Source organism: Sphaerodactylus townsendi, linkage group LG14, assembly GCF_021028975.2.
Source record: "Sphaerodactylus townsendi isolate TG3544 linkage group LG14, MPM_Stown_v2.3, whole genome shotgun sequence".
In the NCBI taxonomy this organism is placed as follows: Eukaryota; Metazoa; Chordata; class Lepidosauria; order Squamata; family Sphaerodactylidae; genus Sphaerodactylus; species Sphaerodactylus townsendi.
This window is the reverse complement of record NC_059438.1, coordinates 35,823,076-35,841,566: the sequence shown is the minus strand read 5'-3', so window position 1 is coordinate 35,841,566 and position 18,491 is coordinate 35,823,076. Positions and strand designations below refer to the sequence as shown.

General features: G+C 50.1%; 1 protein-coding gene across 1 annotated transcript in view; it reads right to left on the bottom strand.

Annotated features, from left to right (window-relative positions):
- Positions 1–258: 258 nt before the first annotated feature.
- Positions 259–18,491, bottom strand: part of DIAPH1 (diaphanous related formin 1) — a 133,880-nt gene continuing 115,647 nt past the window's right edge. The window contains exons 27-28 of the mRNA XM_048516120.1: positions 10,537–10,623; positions 259–718 (exon numbers count right to left, since the gene is read on the bottom strand). Of these exons, the coding sequence (XP_048372077.1) occupies positions 528–718; positions 10,537–10,623 (278 nt within the window). The 3' untranslated portion in view covers positions 259–527. The remainder of the gene's footprint in view (positions 719–10,536; positions 10,624–18,491) is intronic.

Sequence of the window (18,491 nt, the reverse complement as noted above, 5' to 3'; positions counted from 1 at the left end):
TTAATCTGGAGAACCAGGTTTGATTCCCCACTCCTCCACAAGTAAGCCTACTGGATGACCCTGAGCTAGTTACAGTTCTTTCGGAACTCTCCAAGCCCCACCTACCTCACAAGATAGCTGTTGGGGAGAGAGGAAGAGAAGGACTTTGTAAGCCACTTTGAGACTCCTTACGGTTGAGAAAAGTGGGGTACTAATCTAAACTCTTCTTCCTAGATTTCCAAGGGACCTCCATGTTTCATTTGGCATTAAGGGACATATAATTAGTTACTGGCTTGGAGGCTTCCACAGTTCCAGAAGGCCAAAGTACAAACTAGCACCAGCCCCAGCTACTACCCCAGGAAGCCTGGAGGCATTCCACTCAGGAAAGATATAAGGAAAAGGCCTTCACCTCACAGCCTGAATTCTGTCCCCTCCCCCTTTCATAAAGTCAGTCGGCTGAAGAGTTCTGGAGATCCTGAGAGCTTGCACGTGTCTTCTTGGTCGTTCTGGTTGGTCTTCACAAAAGGTAGGTTCATGTCTTTTGTTTTTTACATGCACCAGGGCAGTCTGGAACCCTGATTCGGAGGCTGCCTGCAAGAGTCTCTCCTTTTGCAATCCTCCCTGCCTATAGCACACAAGGGGGGGGGGATGGAAAGGGGGTGAAGAACACGGACATGCCCACAGATTACCCGCTCAGACGCCTCCTTCACCACCTCGTAAAGGGACAGAAGAGAGGTAGCTGCAAGAAAATAAAAAGCGGAGCCTGTCAAATCGCTCGGAGAGAAAGCTTGGAAGCAAACGCCCCCGGCCAAAAGATCCAAGGCGGCAGGAAACTCTTTTGCGCCCAGTGACGGAGCCATCTGTGTAAACTGGGCCTTTGACCCTGGAGCTACAGCAGAGCAGAGGGCCAGAGAGGGGGGGCATCTCTTCAGATTCGCCTTCGGCAGACAACGGCCCGTAAATAAAAGCGAGAGGGCAAAGAAACTTGAGCATCACGAAGCATAGCAGAGGAACGATGGCCGAAGCATGCCCAGAAAGGGGTGACTCAGTTATTTTCCCCCTGGAAGAACGCCAGCGGCAGAGACAAGAAAAAGAACCTGTTGGCATGCAGCCAAGCTGGAAAGCCTTCTTATGCTTCATTCTTGCCAAAGAGGCCTCACCAGAGGCGTAGCTGGGCCATACTGTGCCCGGTGCGCTCTCTGAGTTTCCCGCCCCCCTCCCACGGTGCCCCCCCTCCACACTTACCTTACTGAAACAGTGCAGGCTGGAGAAGCGGCCTGTTCGCTTCAGGGTGAAAACGGCCTGCTGGGAACTACACTTCCCAGGAGACCTTGGGGCTCACAAGTGTAGTTCCCGCTAGGCCATTTTCAGCCTGAAGGGAACAGGCCGCTTCTCCAGCCTGCATTGTTTCAATAACAGTGGTGGGGGGGTGGGGGGCTGTGGGGGCGCCGCCGGGGTTGGGGACGATTTTCCATCCCTCCAGGCGTGCGCCCTGTGCAACATGCACCCCCCTCCCCCCGGTAGCTCCGTCACTGGGTCTCGCTGTGGCTGGATATGGGTTGTGGGTGAGGCTGGGCCTTTTGAAGACCAAAGGAAGGCAGGGAATCAGTGGATCTCTTTTCTTTGCATTATGCCCCATGTTAAATGTCCTCCCCCTCTTGGTAACCAGTTGGGGATCACATACATATATGCAGAATCTTTTCAAAAACCATCTGATGTCGGAGCTCAATCCACCAACGTTATGATTTTTTGTCTCCAGAACTGCAAAATAGAGACCCCCCAAGTGCTACTTCAAAATGCAGCACTCCACCAAAAAAAAACAGGGCTCTTCCATTTCTAAATGGCTTCGGACTTCAACTGAGTGGGACTCGGAATAGGAAATTCTCATGGAGCTTCAAGAGGTCACCAGGATGGGAGTCAGCAACGTCTAAATGCCCCCGTTATTCCAGTGGAATTTACACAAAAGGTACTTTGAAACCACACAAACAGCATTTCCCCCAAGCAAAATGGATACAGATCCTGAGGTTGAGCCCGACAATACACTGTGGAGAAACATGCAGTAAGAGTTGGAACCAACTGGTTTGTACGCTGGTGAAAACAAGAGGAGAGATTCTCTTCTACCATCAAAAAGGGCTGTGGTTGGGAATCACAGGACTTGCACACCCTAAAGGTCGGCAGCAAGGGGAAGTGGGCACAACTGAGTTAAATGGGTCCAACCCCAAGGGACAGGAGACAGCCCTAAATGGGAATAACCCTTTTCAGACATACCCCATATTTACCAGGAGCCTTCCCACCACACACAGATCCTCACAGACACACACCGCTGCCATGCTGTCTCAACAGCATTCATTGTGTAGGTTCTGCACATGCACACAGCTTCAAGAACAAGCAAACTGATGGCTAGGTTTTTCGGAATCTTATTCAGGTGCCCAAAAGTCACATAGGCAAGGAAAATGCGCACGTCACCCCTGTTCGGATAACTTGGTGATTGCACACATCAGGAGTGTCACAGGTAGCACTTTGTGTGTGTGTGACTGCTGGACTGCTGCTAGGCATGGCCACAATGTTTGAAAGTGGCCAACGGAGATGCAATTAAGAACATAAGAACATAACAACTAGCCTGCTGGATCAGACCAGAGTCCAACTAGTCCAGCACTCTGCTACTCGCAGTGGCCCACCAGGTGCCTTTGGGAGCTCACATGCAGGTCATGAAAGCAATGGCCTTCTGCTGCTGCTGCTCCCGAGCACCTGGTCTGCTAAGGCTTTTGCAACCTCAGATCAAGGAGGATCAAGATTGGGAGCCAGAGATCGACTTCTCCTCCATCAATCTGTCCAAGCCCCTTTTAAAGCTATCCAGGTTAGTGGACATCATAACTTCCTGTGGCAGCATATTCCAAACACCAATCACGCGTTACGTGAAGAAATGTTTCCTTTTATTAGTCCTAACCCCCCCCCCCCCCCCAAGCATTTTCAATGTATGCCCCCTGGTTCTAGTATTGTGAGAATTACTGGCAGGGAAGGTTGTTTCTTGTGAAAGCTGGAAATTCTTCCACTCTTGTTCATGGCTGGGGAGTAGCCAATGAGCCCGCACCCTGCCCCAAGCTTGCTGAGACACCTGACTCCTTAGAGGTGTATAGGTGTCAGGTGGGAGCGGAGGAGCACCAGGAGGGATAGGGGATGAGCAGGCTGATGGAAAATTACTTTCATTTTCCCTAGGTGACCAAGTAGAGGCACCAGAGGTGGGATCCAGCAGGTTCTCTCAGGTTCGCAAGAGTAGGTTACTAATTATTTGTGTGTGCTGAGAGGGGGTTCCTAATGGGTGATTTTGCCATGTGATTTTTGCCTTAGTTACACCCCTCCTCTCAGCAGTAGTGTGCAGAACTTGAAGCAGTCTAGCAGGAGGTGCACCGGCGTGCGTGGCAGCCTGCGCCTGCATGCATTTGTTTCCTGCCCAAGGACTGGTGCAGCAGCTGCGTCCTTGCCACAGCCCCGCCCAGGAATGCCCCGCCCCTGGAATGCCCGGCCACACCCCCATCGTGCCCCGCCCAGCCCCATTGGCGCTACGCCACAGTTTGAATCCCACCACCATGGGAACCTGTTACTAAAAATTTGGGATCCCACCACTGAGAGGCACCCAGGGCCAGGCAGCTTATCTAGAAGAAACCTGTTTCTCTCATATCACCTCTTCAAAATATTCTCCAAAAACTACGTCAGCCATCAGCTAGCCATGCAAGGCAGTAGGTTTTTGTTATGTGAATGCGGATTATTCCAAACTCTTTTCAAAAAATAGTCTGTTTCTTAATCATGCTGGCTGTGTGAAGAAGGAACTGCTTCTAAATTCAGATAATAAAGATGTTCAGTGTTTACAGCATCTATTTTCAGCTCTTATTTTTTTTCCTGTTTTCCCAGTTGGCAACGACCGAAACGTGCAGCTGCCTATCCCTCCACTTCTCGCACTTGGCATGTTTGCAATGACAGCTCGAATAGAACAGTTTTGTGCTTTCAAATTTCATAGATACACTAAACAGTACAATGTTAGGCACCCGGTTCTACGTAACACATTTTATGTTTTTCGAGTAGTAAATGAGCTTGGATTTAACTACAAAATAAATATGGCCTATATTTCAATTTTCCTTGAAATATTACTGATAGTGTGGAACAAAATATGTCCGCCTCCTCCAGTTGGTTCAAAGTGTCTGGGAATATTGCTTCTCTGCCCCTATGGCAAGGACTGTTTCCTCTAAGTTTCCTTTAAGGCCTTACGCAGCTTGGGACCCTCGTATCTTCGAGACCACATCACCCCATACGTCCCTGCACGGCCTCTCCGTTCAGTGGAGGCCAATTTATTAGTGGTCCCTGGCCCCTCAATGATGCGGCTGGCCTCCACGCGGGCCAGGGCTTTTACGGCTCTGGCCCCGGCCTGGTGGAACACCCTTCCTCCGGTTGTCAGGGCCCTGCGGGACCTCAATGAGTTCCACAGGGTCTGTAAAACGGAGTTGTTCCGCCGGGCTTTTGGAGGGACCAGCCGCTGAAATGGTGCCCCCTAGTTGGCTCCTTACACCTGGGCCTATCATCCTGGGACTCGTCCTCCTCCTCCGGGGAGAATTTTAAAAATGGGGTTGGCCATATTGTTATTACTATTGTTATCGCTGTTTTAAAGGTTTTAGCCATTTATTTATATTGATATTTTATATTGTACACCGCCCAGAGCCCTTTGGGGATGGGGTGGTATAAAAGTCCAAAAAATAATAAATAAATAAATAAGTTTCTGTGATCGTCAAAGAAGGAAGGTTTCCACAGCCGGAATCACTGGGGTGTTGTGTGTTTTCCGGGCTGTATGGCCGTGTTCTAGTAGCATTTTCTCCTGACGTTCCTCTGAAGACGCCAGCCACAGATGCAGGTGAAACGTCAGGAGAAAATGCTACTAGAACATGGCCATACAGTTCGGAATCCACACAACACCCCAGTCATAGAAGGAACTTGGTCGGGGCAGAGGGTGGAGCTATTGGTACATTCTGGACTCCATCTCTCCAGGAACAGATGGCTCGCATGATGCGAAAACTGCACCAGGGGAACAAGATGAGCTATCAAAGGCAGCCGGCCCTGTGAGTCACTGGGCTGAAGTCATGACGGCAGGCCGGGGGACCGGGGGACAGACACAGGAGCATTGTCTGCTCCCCTCCCGCAGCCTCGTGCCTTTCTTAATGGACTCGTGGAAACAATCTCGCCCCACAAAAGCCCTCTAAGCTATTCAGGGGCGCCCGAGAGGCCTGTCTGCTTTTTCATTCCTTTACAGCTTAAGCAGAAGATGCCAGCACCCGGAGTGAATAGAGACAGCTGCTCCTCAGCAAAATGGGAGTCAAAGATCAGCGCTGATGGGGTTCAGACACAGTCTGTTGCAGTGACGGGGGAATATAACCTCCTCCCGCAAGCCCATGAAAAGGAAGGGCTATCTCATGCTTCTATGGGAAATAGCATGGACCATTTTTTGCAAGCAAATCCTCTGGAACGAAACCCAACACGCTCTTTGAATGGCTCGTCAGGGTACGCCTGCCATAGTTCATGAAGGGATCCATCATTTACACGGCAGCTGTGGAACTGGAATTCTAGGCTTACGTACGCCACAATGTCTTTTTCACAAAGGCTATACCAAAAGGCAAAAACTGTAACCCAAGGCTAAAATATACTATATTTATTACATCAGTAACTGAACGTTCCAACCCTGTATATATTACACATGTACATATAGTTCTACAGAAGAAGAGGAGGAGTTTGGATTTATATCCCCCCCTTTCTCTCTTATAGGTGACTCAAAAGGGCTTACAATCTCCTTTCCCTTCCCCCCTCACAACAAACACCCTGTGATGTGGGTGGGGCTGAGAGAGCTCCGAAGAACTGTGACTAGCCCAAGGTCACCCAGCTGGTGTGTGTTGAAGTGCACAGGCTAATCTGAATTCTCCAGATATGCCTTCACAGGTCAAGCGGCAGAGCAGGGAATCAAATCCGGTTTCTCCAGATTAGAATGCACCTGCTCTTAACCACTACGCCACTGCTACTCCTGATGCGAAAAGGAACATATCCCATCTAGAATATGGACACAGAACAGTGGTTCTCAACCTGGGGGTCGAACGACCCTTTCACAGGGGTCGCCTAAGACCATCGGAAAACGGTCTTTTTATATTTTATATATACCAATTTTATGGTTGGGGGTCACCACAACATGAGGAACTGTATTAAAGGGTCGCGGCATTAGGAAGGTTGAGAACCACTGACATAGAAGGATCTCAGCAGAACAAAATGGCAGAACAGAATAGCCCCTGTAGTTGACACATGACTATAGCTGCTGAGCCATAACACAACACCGATTGCAACATTATCAGTTTATTTGGACAAAAATGCACTTTACAATTACTAAAGCTGTTTACAAACTCCTGCCATAAACCAGCTGTTTTGTGGTGAGCACTTCTTCAGAGAAGGTGCAAGAAAATGTCTGCAGTCTGAGAGCAACGGCAGACACGAGGACTGCCACAGTGTGAGCAGAGAGTTGCAACAGATCGAGGGATCGTTTTGCAATCAGCGTTGGAAAGCTTTTAGAAATACACAGAAGATTTCTCAAGCACCAAACGACTGGGACCAACACAGACATCTCCACAAACATTTTCTGAAGAAGTGGGAAGCGATGTTGCAATTAGTGATGCTCCGTAGCTGCCCAGTCATGTGCCAGCTACAAAGGCAATGCTGTTTCTGCTACGATCCTTCTTAAAGGGATATGTTCCTCTTTATTTCCTTTGTGGAAACACACTTATCGCTCACACAGGGTTGGAATGTTCAATCACTGATGCAATACGGGGAGCATATTTTAGGCTTGTGTTACGGTTTTTGCCTGGGGTATCGACTACATGCTGTAATCCTCTATCTTAGTACCTTCTTCACAAGGGCGCCTCAGGCAATATTTGCTCTAAAAACTGACCTGGACTTGTACTGCATAGCCGTAGAACAGACCTGGGCATTATAAGGCCCGCGGGCCACATCCGGCCCGCCGGATGACCCTGACTGGCCCCCCTGCCGTGCTGGGGAGCAAGGCGCCTTTGAAAGCCCCACACAAGCCAGTTGCCTTGGCTGCCGGCTTCTGCGGGGCTTTCAAAAGCGCCTCGCCCCCCTGCCTTTTGGCCCGGCCCTCCACAATATTTTCTGTTTCTTATGCGGCCCCATGGAAAAAATAATTGCCCACCCCTGCCGTAGAACCTCATCCAGGGGCAAAAGGCACGGCTTTGTCTAGGCCTCGGGCTGGTTTCCTCTCAGCCCAGCATACTCACACTTTGGCTCTCAGCCCCTTTCCTTCTGTGCAAGCTTGCCACAGACAAAAGAGGCAGAGCAGAGGAAATGGAGGGAAAGTCTGCGGCATGTGGTGTGGCATAAACAAGGGAACCGGGTCTTCATTCACACGGGGGCAACCCAGTCACTCAGTTCAGAGGATACAGGTGTTTTTTTTCCTGGTCTGCCAGTTGGAAGAAACCTACGTCAGTTCTGATATTATGTGAAAACATAATTAACCATGATTTGGTGAGATGTTTTCAGTCAACCGTCACACGTCACCTGTATACGTTTACTCTCCAGCCTTTGACATGTTCAACATGAATAGCTGAGCAAGGCTTCAGCTGCACCTGCTGAGTGCCCTCCTTCCTCCAAACTGCTAAAAAAAACCCACCTTTTGCTCACCTGCTTTCGCTGTGGGGGAAAAAAAGGAATTCTCTTAAGCCCATCTCACTCTTTAAAAGGCAAACCAAGCAGTTTAGAGGAAAGTCTGTAGCTGTCAGCCTCCCTGTTCTGGCGCAACTAGAACGTAAACCGGTTGCAAAGTGAAAATGACTTTCCGCTTCTACCCTTCTGCAAGAGTGTAGCATTCAGCTGCAAGTTCTTGCTTCACCTTGGCGTAACCAATTTAAATTATCCCACGACTGATGGCTGTGTTCCGTGATCATCATGAGAGCGCATTTTGGAAAATAGTTTTTATTTTTCTTATTTTTAGAATAAATGATCCCAATAGAATAACACAGTTTGATTGAATTAGACCACCTGTTCCTAAAGGTAACCTAATTTAGAAAAGAAATAGACTTTTAGCACAGAGGCCAACGACTTGCAAATGCAGTGAGAACTGTAGGCTTTGAACTAGGCTATTTGAAGACAGCAGTTAAACTTAGATAACTATCTTTGTGAGGCTTATGCCGTGTCAGTCTTTCCAAAAGACCCTCCCATATCCTAGGGAAGGAAGGAAGGAGTCTTATGGCCTGCCAATAGAGAAGGCCCTGGTGAGTGGGTTATGCCCCCCTAATGGTAGCAGATTTTGTTTTATGTCTCAGTGTTTCTTATCTTCAAGGGTACATTCTAGACTCCGGGTCTCCAACCCCAGCAATGGATAACACCTCCTTGCTTCTTTCAAAGATAAGCATAGAGCAATGTGGATTGTTTGCTGTTTTGTGGCCTTCGATAGTTGGCCGCTGTTCTTTGTAGGTGATGGGTTGACCGCAGCTTTCCTCAGATTGCTCATTACGATGTTAAATCTCCACTTGGGGGTGCGAAAAGCCACCTTCTTTCAGTACATTCAACCTGCATTTTAGTATGATATGGGCTAAACCCAGAGGTGGGATCCAGCAGGTTCTCACAGGTTCCCGAGAGTAGGTTACTAATTATTTGTGTGTGCCGAGAGGGGGTTACTAATTGGTGATTTTGCCACGTGATTTTTGCCTTAGTTACACCCTTCCTCTCAGCAGTAGCGCGCAGAACTTGAAGCAGTCTAGCAGGAGGTGCACCGGTGTGCGTGGCAGCCTGAGCCTGCGTGCATTCGTTTCCCGCCCAAGGACCGGCGCAGCGGCTGCATCCTTGCCACAGCCCTGCCCAGGAATGCCCCACCCCTGGAATGCCCGCCCCCGCCCCTGTCGTGCCCCGCCCAGCCCCATTGGCGCTACGCCACAGTTTGAATCCCACCACCATGGGAACCTGTTACTAAAATTTTTGGATCCCACCACTGGCTAAAACGGTATTCACATGTAAAGGGATGGCTCAAAGTGATGTCACCTGTGATGAATTGATGATGCACTCCTGATTGATGCTCACCTGCAGCAAAACAGCAGGTCCTCTGACCAAGTCAGAAGTGAAGCATACGTTTAAGGCACTTAGGGTTAAAATGGTTCCTACATCAATCATCAATACATTGCAGGTTTTCTATTCTTTTGTACCTCCCACCCCTAAAGTCTCTTATTGAGTTCTGAGTCTTCGAGGACCAGATTCTGATTCACAAACGCACGATATCAAACACACTTCAAAAACCTGCAGACCTGCGTTACTGCTTATCACAAGTGTTTCATTCTCTTATGGCCCACTGGCTAGAAGGAAATGTGACCCTGCTTAAATCTTTTAGGGTCTAGCACAGGGGTAGGGAACCTGCGGCTCTCCAGATGTTCAGGAACTACAATTCCCATCAGCCCCTGCCAGCATGGCCAATTGGCCATGCTGACAGAGGCTGATGGGAATTGTAGTTCCTGAACATCTGGAGAGCCGCAGGTTCCCTACCCCTGGTCTAGCAAGATGCAAGGTGTTTGCTTGGACACCTGAGCATCTGCCTACAAAGGGAAGGGATTTGTCCACACAGGGTATATACCAGTCCTTGGGGGCACAGGCCCCTATCCTCATTTGGCTTCTTGGTCACCCTGGCAAGGACAGAAGGTTGAGAAGCCCCTCAATGATGCGGCTGGCCTCTACCCGGGCCAGGGCCTTTACAGCCCTGGCCCCTGCCTGGTGGAACACTTTACCACCAGCTATCCGGGCCCTGCGGGATCTTGGAGAGTTCCGCAGGGCCTGTAAGACCGAGCTGTTCCACCGGGCGTTTGGAGAGGCCGGCCGCTGATGTACGCCCTCCTCTCCCCCCCCCTTTTACACTCTGGACCCTTAATTTTTATGGGGCCCAACTCTCTGGGTTTGGGCCCCATAGGGTGGGCCTATGAAGTTTTATGAAGTCTTATGCTGGATGCCGATATAAATTTGTTTAATCCACTGTTTTAAATGGGGTTTTAATGTGAATTGTTGTTATTGTGTTGTTCACCGTCCAGAGCCCTTCGGGGGAGGGGCGGTATATAAAAATGATTACAAATAAATAAATAAATAAATAAATAAATATTCAGAGAGCGAGAAAGAGAGGAGGTGGAAGAGGGGCTTATGTGTGATGTTTTCCCATTTTATCCTAAAAAAAGCCCACCTTTGTGTAGTTTAGATGGAGAGGGGCTGGCCAGGGAGCCTCACGGCAAAGGAGGGATTCGAATCCACCACTCCTGTCCAGTCCTGTGTGCTGTCACACAGCAGCAGCGGGTAGAGACACCAACGCAGTCACCCGTCAGCAGGACACAAACTGAATCCTTCAGAGGGACGAGGCAGGAAGTCTTCTCCTGGGACTAGAGGTTTGCATCTCCGCCCAGAGCTTTTGCATCGGCTCCCAGAGGAAAGGGCGGAAGAGCAAACCCCATCCTGCCTCCCGGAAGGACACAAGTTCGGAGCGACTCTTACCTTGGCGTGGTCCTCTTTTCCTACGGAAGGCCGCTCCTGACTGCAAGGCCTCTAGCAGACTGTCCATGACTCCGGTTTCATCCCCTTCTGCAAGAGCAAGAGAAAAAAAATAAAATGGAGACGGCTGTCAACAGCACCTGCTTCCTGCCCAACCCTGGCGATAGCAGCAAAAGGCAACACCTCGGACCCCACACAGAGCTTTAAGGGAGCACTCCTCCCTCCGCCCTCTCATCTGCATCAGGATGCAAGATATAAATCGCCCTCGGGCCCAGATTCAAAGACAGATAAAGTGTCATGTGACACGCACCATCTCAGTGCAGGGAAGTGTGTGAGAGTGTGTGTGTGAGAGAGAGAGAGTGTGTGAGAGTGTGTGTGTGGGGAGAAATCGCACATTCAAGTGTTTCCTTTGGTTAAAAGAGCTGAACACACAGGAAGTTCCCGTATCAAGGGCAGACCCAATCTCCCTGACCTGCACACCTTTGCGTATCTTCACACATACAACCCTATTTGCCTCTGAATGGTATCAACTTCTTAAATCAAAAACCTACTCTCTAGGTTTAATACTTGAAGATCTCTGTATGCTGTCACCCAGATTCTGCAAACCTTAAAAAGCAGACTTCTAGAACAGGAATACCAAATCTTGTTGGGCCAAGCAAATAAATCACGCTCACCCCTTTCTGTCGGAATAGTACCAGAACAGGGGCACATAGCCAAATATCTTGAACTATTTACTGAACCCCAACAGAGATGGATTATTACAAGGGCCAGTTGCAATACTTTTCCATCGGCCATTACAAAGGGTCGCTACCTATCTATCCTTCTCCAGGATCAGGTCTGTCCACACTGTAAAAACCAAGTGGAGACTCTTGCTCACATTATACTTGACTGTCCGAGATACGTGGGTATTAGGAATTTCTCTCCTGGGCGGGTCTTAGACAAACCTGCAGGAGACTCTGACCACTCTGTTGTGGAGCTTTTGTTAAATAACACAGAGGCCGTGCTCTTGGAAAAAGTAGCAACATTTCTTTTACAAGTGACAGAACTTTCTAAGTCACGACCAATGCTAGATACAGTTTATCCGTCTGTGTTTTGAATGTACTTTTGATTTGTACTTCAGAAATGTCTGTAATGCTCAGGAGCCTATTTTAATATGCCTAATAAAGGTTGTTGTATTGTAACACATACAACCCTCCACCTGTCGCCTGAAGTAGTACAGCCCTGAAAGCAGTCCCAGGTACCATTTATGCACTCTCTTCTACCCAGGGCAGAGGAACAGGTCACGGCAGCATACAGAGGTGAGACCAAAGAAGAGCTTTCCATCCCCTTCCACTTCACTAGCTTCTTGCGCACCCTCTAGGGCTGATGTGAAGGGGCGGGGCAGGGCGGGGCAGGGCGGAGGCCAAAGTCCATCTTTGCCATTCATGCACTCATCTTTGCCATTCATGCACTGGCTTTGCCAGTCAAAGTCCATCTTTGCCATTCATGCACTCAGATGTATTTTGGGCCGTTCTAGTGCTCTGCGGTAAGACAGGCTCGGGGAGGGGTAGGGGTAGGGAACCTGCGGCTCTCCAGATGTTCAGGAACTACAATTCCCATCAGCCCCTGCCAGCTTGGCCAATTGGCCATGCTGACAGGGGCTGATGGGAATTGTAGTTCCTGAACATCTGGAGAGCTGCAGGTTCCCTACCCCTGGGGAGGGGGGGATCCTCTTGGGACGGCACCCTGCCCCGTGAGCATCTTTTGAGGCAGGGTCCTGGCCAGCTGTCAGGGGCCCACCTGCCTGGCCATTCGGCTGCCGTCTGCTGCTGTGATGCCATCAGTGTCCCTGAGTCATGAGCGGTCAAGCTGGCCAGCCCCGTTAATCTCCTTCCATGATCTGCCGCGCTCTGACCACTAAGAAGATTAGCCGGGTCTCCCAGAGACGCTCTCCTCTCCCCAGCAACAAGCCTGCAGCTGGACCACGGACCCCGAAACAGAGCAGACACCCCCCTAGGCTCTGCAGGGCCCTTTTGGGCATATCTCTGGAAAGGGGAGAGCCAGTAACATCCTCCATGGCCCTTAGAGGGTGGGGACAGAATGGGACATGGAAATTAAAGGATTTTGTGAATGAATCCTTCAGCCAGTTTTCTATACAGCCATTCCCTCTTCTGCCTGCATTTTAACAGCTGTGGCCTCGCTGTCAGCATCCAAAGCCTCTAAAATCTGCTAAGAAGGGGAGGACTCCTGAGGCTGTGCTCTCGATCCCGATTCCATCTGACCGCACAGAACCGCCCCGGCGGTGAAAGCGTTAACCGCAAATTCACAAAGAATGCTCGGCAAATCTGGGTTTCCACGGCAACCGCTCCCGATGAAACATAAACCTATAAAATCACATTAGAACATCTGCCGGGGCGCTTTCAGGCAGCCGCTGAATCCATTGTCCACAGCGCCACCTGCTGGCAAACCTGCTGGAGTTCACCCAACCGACATTCCGGCTGCTCGATGGTCTCCTCCTTGTCACCCCCCACAAGTGAAAATGCTGAGGAACTCTTGCAAGCAAAGGAGTCTAGAACCTCCAGAGCTAATAACAGAAAGAAGGCCTATGGCATTATCCTCTATGCCCATGGTGGCGAACCTTTGGCACTCCAGATGTTATGGACTGCAATTCCCATCAGCCCCTGCCAGCATGGCCAATTGGCCATGCTGGAAGGGGCTGATGGGAATTGTAGTCTATAACATCTGGAGTGCCAAAGGTTCGCCACCACTGCTCTATGCGCTCTGTGGGAGTGGGGGGGAGTCAAAGATTTGGTCATGACATAGGACAGCCCCCTACTCATTCTCCTGCCCGGAGCCCGGCTGCTTGGGCCAAAGGATCAGCTCCGAGCAAGAGAAAACGGTATCTTGATGGTGGGCTGAACGGAGGCCCCATCGCAGACCCATTCTGGGGCACGGGGGCAGTTTTTCCACAGGGAACCCCCCTCCCTGCGCGGGGGTATGTGTATCAAAGACACTCCTGCGCAAGTGACATTGGAGGATGAAACAACAGAAAAGAATCAAAGTGCTGAATAATTGCTTTATTCTTACTTTCTCAACCCAACACATTTTGCCTGGGGCTGTGTCAGGGGATCTATCGTAGCAAACGCCTCCAGTCTCGTCTTGACCGGAGACTTGCGCTACGATAGATCCCCTCGCAAAACACGTCGGGATCAAGGAGTGACAACAAAGGAAGTATTCAACACCTTGATCCTTTTCTTCTGCTTGTGACTGCTGCCGCGGCCCTGGCTTCTTCCCGGAGGGAAGTTTGGGGGCCTCAGAAAAAAAAACACTCCAAGAACGGAGCCTGACATTACCTTCGAGCGCCATTGGACGTTCTCTCCTCCCGGTCCAAATGGCTGGACAGCCTTTGCCCCAGACAAAGCGGGGGCTTGTGCAAAAATAATATCTTTCGCAGGACTGCCTTTTAACATTGCAATTCCCTTCCTGCTTTTCCTCCAGAATTCAGGATGTTCTGGTAAAGAATGGCGGACTGTCCAGCCACCAGGAAATGCCGGAAGGAGACTTGCTAGCATGGTATAGACGCAGGCCAGATATTATGTGGAGAACAGAAAGCTGGTGCAACACTAGACAGAATGCAAATCCCCATGTTGACATTGGCAAAACAGGGTGAGAGTTGCTGGTGGCCAGCATCATTTGAATGTGCTCAAGAGGCTATTAAGGACAGCCCGGTTCTCTGTGTTCTTGCTGAGTCCTTACGGCCCGTGCCTTGATATGTACAGGCTGATCTTTCCAGGGTCATTTTAACACATAATAAACTGAAGTCAGCAGACAGAGCTGGAGAAGAAGGCCAGGATCTACACAGCCATGTGACTCATTTCCACGCCAATGTGAATGGCAATTTTCCTTACTGCCTTTTATAGCTGTGAACCACTTGAAGCAGCTTCATACAACTCAAGACCAATGAGTTATTCAAGTCGGTAATGCCTACTCTGATTGGAAGCAGATCTGCAGGGTTTTCTGGCACAGGGAGATCCCTTAGCTTTCTGCTGGGAATGCTAGGGATCAGATCTAGAGCCTTCTACGTTCGTGCTCATATGTGCTCTAACACAGAACCCCAGATACCTTCCCTATGAGCATGGCAAAATACGTGCAATAGATGTATCTGTTTCAAAAAGTGGTTCATAGCATCAGGGGTGGGTGTGTGTGTGCGCGCGTGCGTGCGTGCGCGTGCGTGTGTGTGTTACACAACAGAGGGAGAGGCAAAAGTCCCAGTGAATGAACACCCCAAAGAAGATTCCCACTTTGAATGCTGGCCTAAACACTGCGGATAAAAGGGGGTACAGCCATTCCTGGACTGTGCTACCGTGTTTCCCCGAAAATAAGACAGTGTCTTATATTAATTTTTGCTCCCCAAGATGCGCTATGTCTTATTTTCAGGGGATGTCTTATTATTCTGTGTTCTGTTCATTGGGCATGCTTCCAAACAAAAACTTTGCTACATCTTACTTTCGGGGGATGCCTTATATTTCGTACTTCAGCAAAACCTCTACCACGTCTTATTTTCTGGGGATGTCTTATATTGGGGGAAACAGGGTAGGTACAAAACCTCTTCTACCTGCAAGCAATTTTTCTGTGGATGATTCTACTCTATCATGAGGGCCGAGGGTGGGATTCGTGGATAAAATGGGAATGCACGAGCCAATCTGATTCAATAGGAACATCAGCAGGACTTACAACGGAAATTTGAAAAACGCACTAAAGAAGTCTGCGAAGCAAGCAGGATGTTTGCTGTGGAGCCGCAGCAGTCACTTCCGTGTATCCTGCCATCAACTTCCTTCCTCCCAAAAAGATTTCGTCCCAAAAGCAAGGAGCCAGAACTGGCTCTCCTTCACCTGACTGGAGCAGGAGGTGCTTCAGAAGAGCCCAGGAAGGCTCTTGGGTAGCTGCAAGGAGCAACCCTTCAGGGAAACAAAATTCCTGTCTCCACCACAGAAGAACACCTGGCTGAGGACCCCTCCCTATTCTGTGACTGGCTGCAACTCAGCAGCCATTCTTTAGGGCAGCGATGGCGAACCTTTTTGAGACCGAGTGCCCAAATTGCAACCCAAACCCCACTTATTTATCGCAAAGTGCCAACCCGGCAACTTAACCTGAATGCTGAGGTTTACGTTTAGAAAAAAACGGTTGGCTCCCTCTTCCTCCACCCCACCCGCTCAAGCAGGGGCCAGCCTGCTATAGCCTCCAGCAAGTCCCGTGCACACCGCTCTGTGCCTCTCTAGCATCTCTGCCTCCTCTGCAAGCCCCCCTCTCGGGCAGCAGCCAACCGCAGCACAGGCACCAGGCCTGCCAGCTGAGTCCTCCCTGCTCACGTCATGCTCAGTGGCCCAGGCCAGCCTAGATGTGTGTGTGTGTGATGGGGTGATTTTCCGCCTCCCACATGACAAACTCTGAGTGCGCGTGCCCACAGAGAGGGTTCCGAGTGCCACCTCTGGCACCCGTGCCATAGGTTCGCCATCACTGCTTTAGGGACACACACTCCGTGCTCCCAAACCCCCCAAACTGACCACTGGCTCAACAAGGCTGTCAATCAATATACAGTGTGGCTAAGCAACAATTCACATGCAAGGGAAGTGGGGGGCGGGAGCGCAAGTCTTGATGAGCAATCTGCTAATGAGTCATCCGGGCTGTGATTTAGGGTGTAGGGGGAGGAAGGAAGGGAGAGCCGTTCAATTAGCGAAGAGGTTGGAGAAAGGCAAGAGGGAGCCACCGGGGGAGCAGCCAGGTGGAAGTCGATTGCGAGGATTACAAACCGCGAGCCTATTTTATGGTCAAGGGAACCGAAAGGGCATCGCTATCACCAGAGGCATGGATGCCTGAATGAATTATGAAGGAAAGGCACATAGCTAAATGCTGCCAGCCGGTGCAGAGAAGCAAAGACTGCAAGTTTCATGCAGAGACGCATCATAATACAAGAGCAGAGCATTAAAGCTGTAGTCCCCGCCCCGCCCCCCAATGGTTACCCGGGCCCCCTTGCCTGCCTCTGTCAGTGGCATAGTGGTTAAGAGCAGGTGAACTCTAATCTGGAGAACGGGGTTTGATTCCCACTCTGCCACGTGAGCTGTGGAGGCTTATCTGGGGAACCAGATTAGCCTGTGCACTTCAACACATGCCAGCTGGGTGCCCTTGGGCGAGTCACAGTTCTTTGGAGCTCTCTCAGCTCACCCACCTCACAGGGTATTTGTTGTGGGGGGTTTGTAAGCTCCTTTGAGTCTCCTTACAGGACAGAAAAGGGGGGGATATAAATCCAAACTCTTCTTCTTCTGTTTCTGAAGCTTGCTGAAAAATACGAAGGCGAGGGCAAGTACATTTGCAGCTGGCAGCATTAATATTTCCAAAAACAATTCATCTCCGACACAAACGGTTCTGAGAGAATTATCTTCTCGCTTCCATTCTTCCTTCACTAGTCCAGAAGCACTCCTCTAGAGTCGTTTTACACGCAAGTCTTGTTTTGGCACAGTAACTCAAGCCAGAAGTGTGGGGGGAAGGGGGGGGGAAGGAATGCGAGGAGACCCCGAAGTCATGTCACTCAGCGCAGCTCTGCTCTGTTCAAAGGCAGGGGATAACGGGCAGGAAATAGAGGGAGACAGGAAATAAGCAGACGGGGCAATAATCGACTCCATATGTTCTGACAAAGGAATGCGTTTGGGAGCAAAGAGCAGACTGTGCCTGGGAGCTCACAAGGCCCCCCAACGGCATCAGGGAGTCAGAAGGCTACACAAAGGAATCCGACCGGACCCCGAAGAAGCAACTGGACCCAGCCGGCCAAATCTAGGCATAGTTCAATCTTTAGTTACACCTCTCGATTGGCAGAGATGGAAGAATTCTGAAATGAAGACTTGTCAAGAAAAGTCAGAAATGTGACTCACTGAATCATTTCCTATTGAGATGCTCAATCGTTTCCTCAAAACAGAAGAGAAGAAGAAGAGTTGGATTTATATCCCCCCTTTCTCTCCTGTAAGGAGGCTCAAAGGGGCTTACAAACTCCTTTCCCTTCCCCCCTCACGACAAACACCCTGTGAGGTAGGTGGGGCTGAGAGAGCTCAGAAGAACTGTGACTGGCCCAAGGTCACCCAGCCGGCATGTGTTGGAGTGCACAAGCTAATCTAGTTCACCAGATAAGCCTCCACGGCTCAAGTGGCAGAACGGGGCATCAAACCTGGCTCTCCAGATTAGAGTACACGTGCTCTTAACCACTACGCCGCTGCTGCTCTCTGACAAATGAGCCAGGCTCAGGAAGGTGCTGCTCACTGGCAGCACAAGAAGAAGAAGAAGAAGAGTTTGGATTTATATTCCCCCTTTCTCTCCTGCAGGAGACTCAAAGGGGCTTACAATCTCCTTGCCCTTCCCCCCTCACCCTGTGAGTTAAGTGGGGCTGTGAGCACCCTGTGAGTTAGGTGGGGCTGAGAGAGCTCCAAGAAGCTGTGACTAGCCCAAGGTCACTCCAAGAAGCTGTGACTAGCCCAAGGTCACAAGCACAATCAGAAGGAACGTTCCATGAGCCAGATTTTCAGCCACCGCAGCGAAACCTTTCTGAACTCCCCAGGGACCTGCAAAACAGCAGGAAGTGGAGTGAAAACCTGGGAGGTTACAGGAGTTCCTCCCAGGTAGGATCAGACAGGAGAATTTCCCTCCAATGTGAAATCCCTGTGCAGAGAGCTAAATCTGGGGACCGACTGGTGGCCCGCTGGAAGACCCCCAGTCTTGAACCCATTTCAGGGAGAATGCAGGACTGACAGAGCGCAGCTGTTACCCAGCATTAGCAACAGAATCAGACAAACAAGAGATGTATTTTAATGACTGGAAACTACAAAGGAAGCCTTTGGCTCGGAAGGTTTGTCGTGGGAAGCGTAGGACTTCAGACCATTCGGTTTTTCCTGCGACTCTGAAATCCTACACTTCCCACGAACAAACCTTAAGAA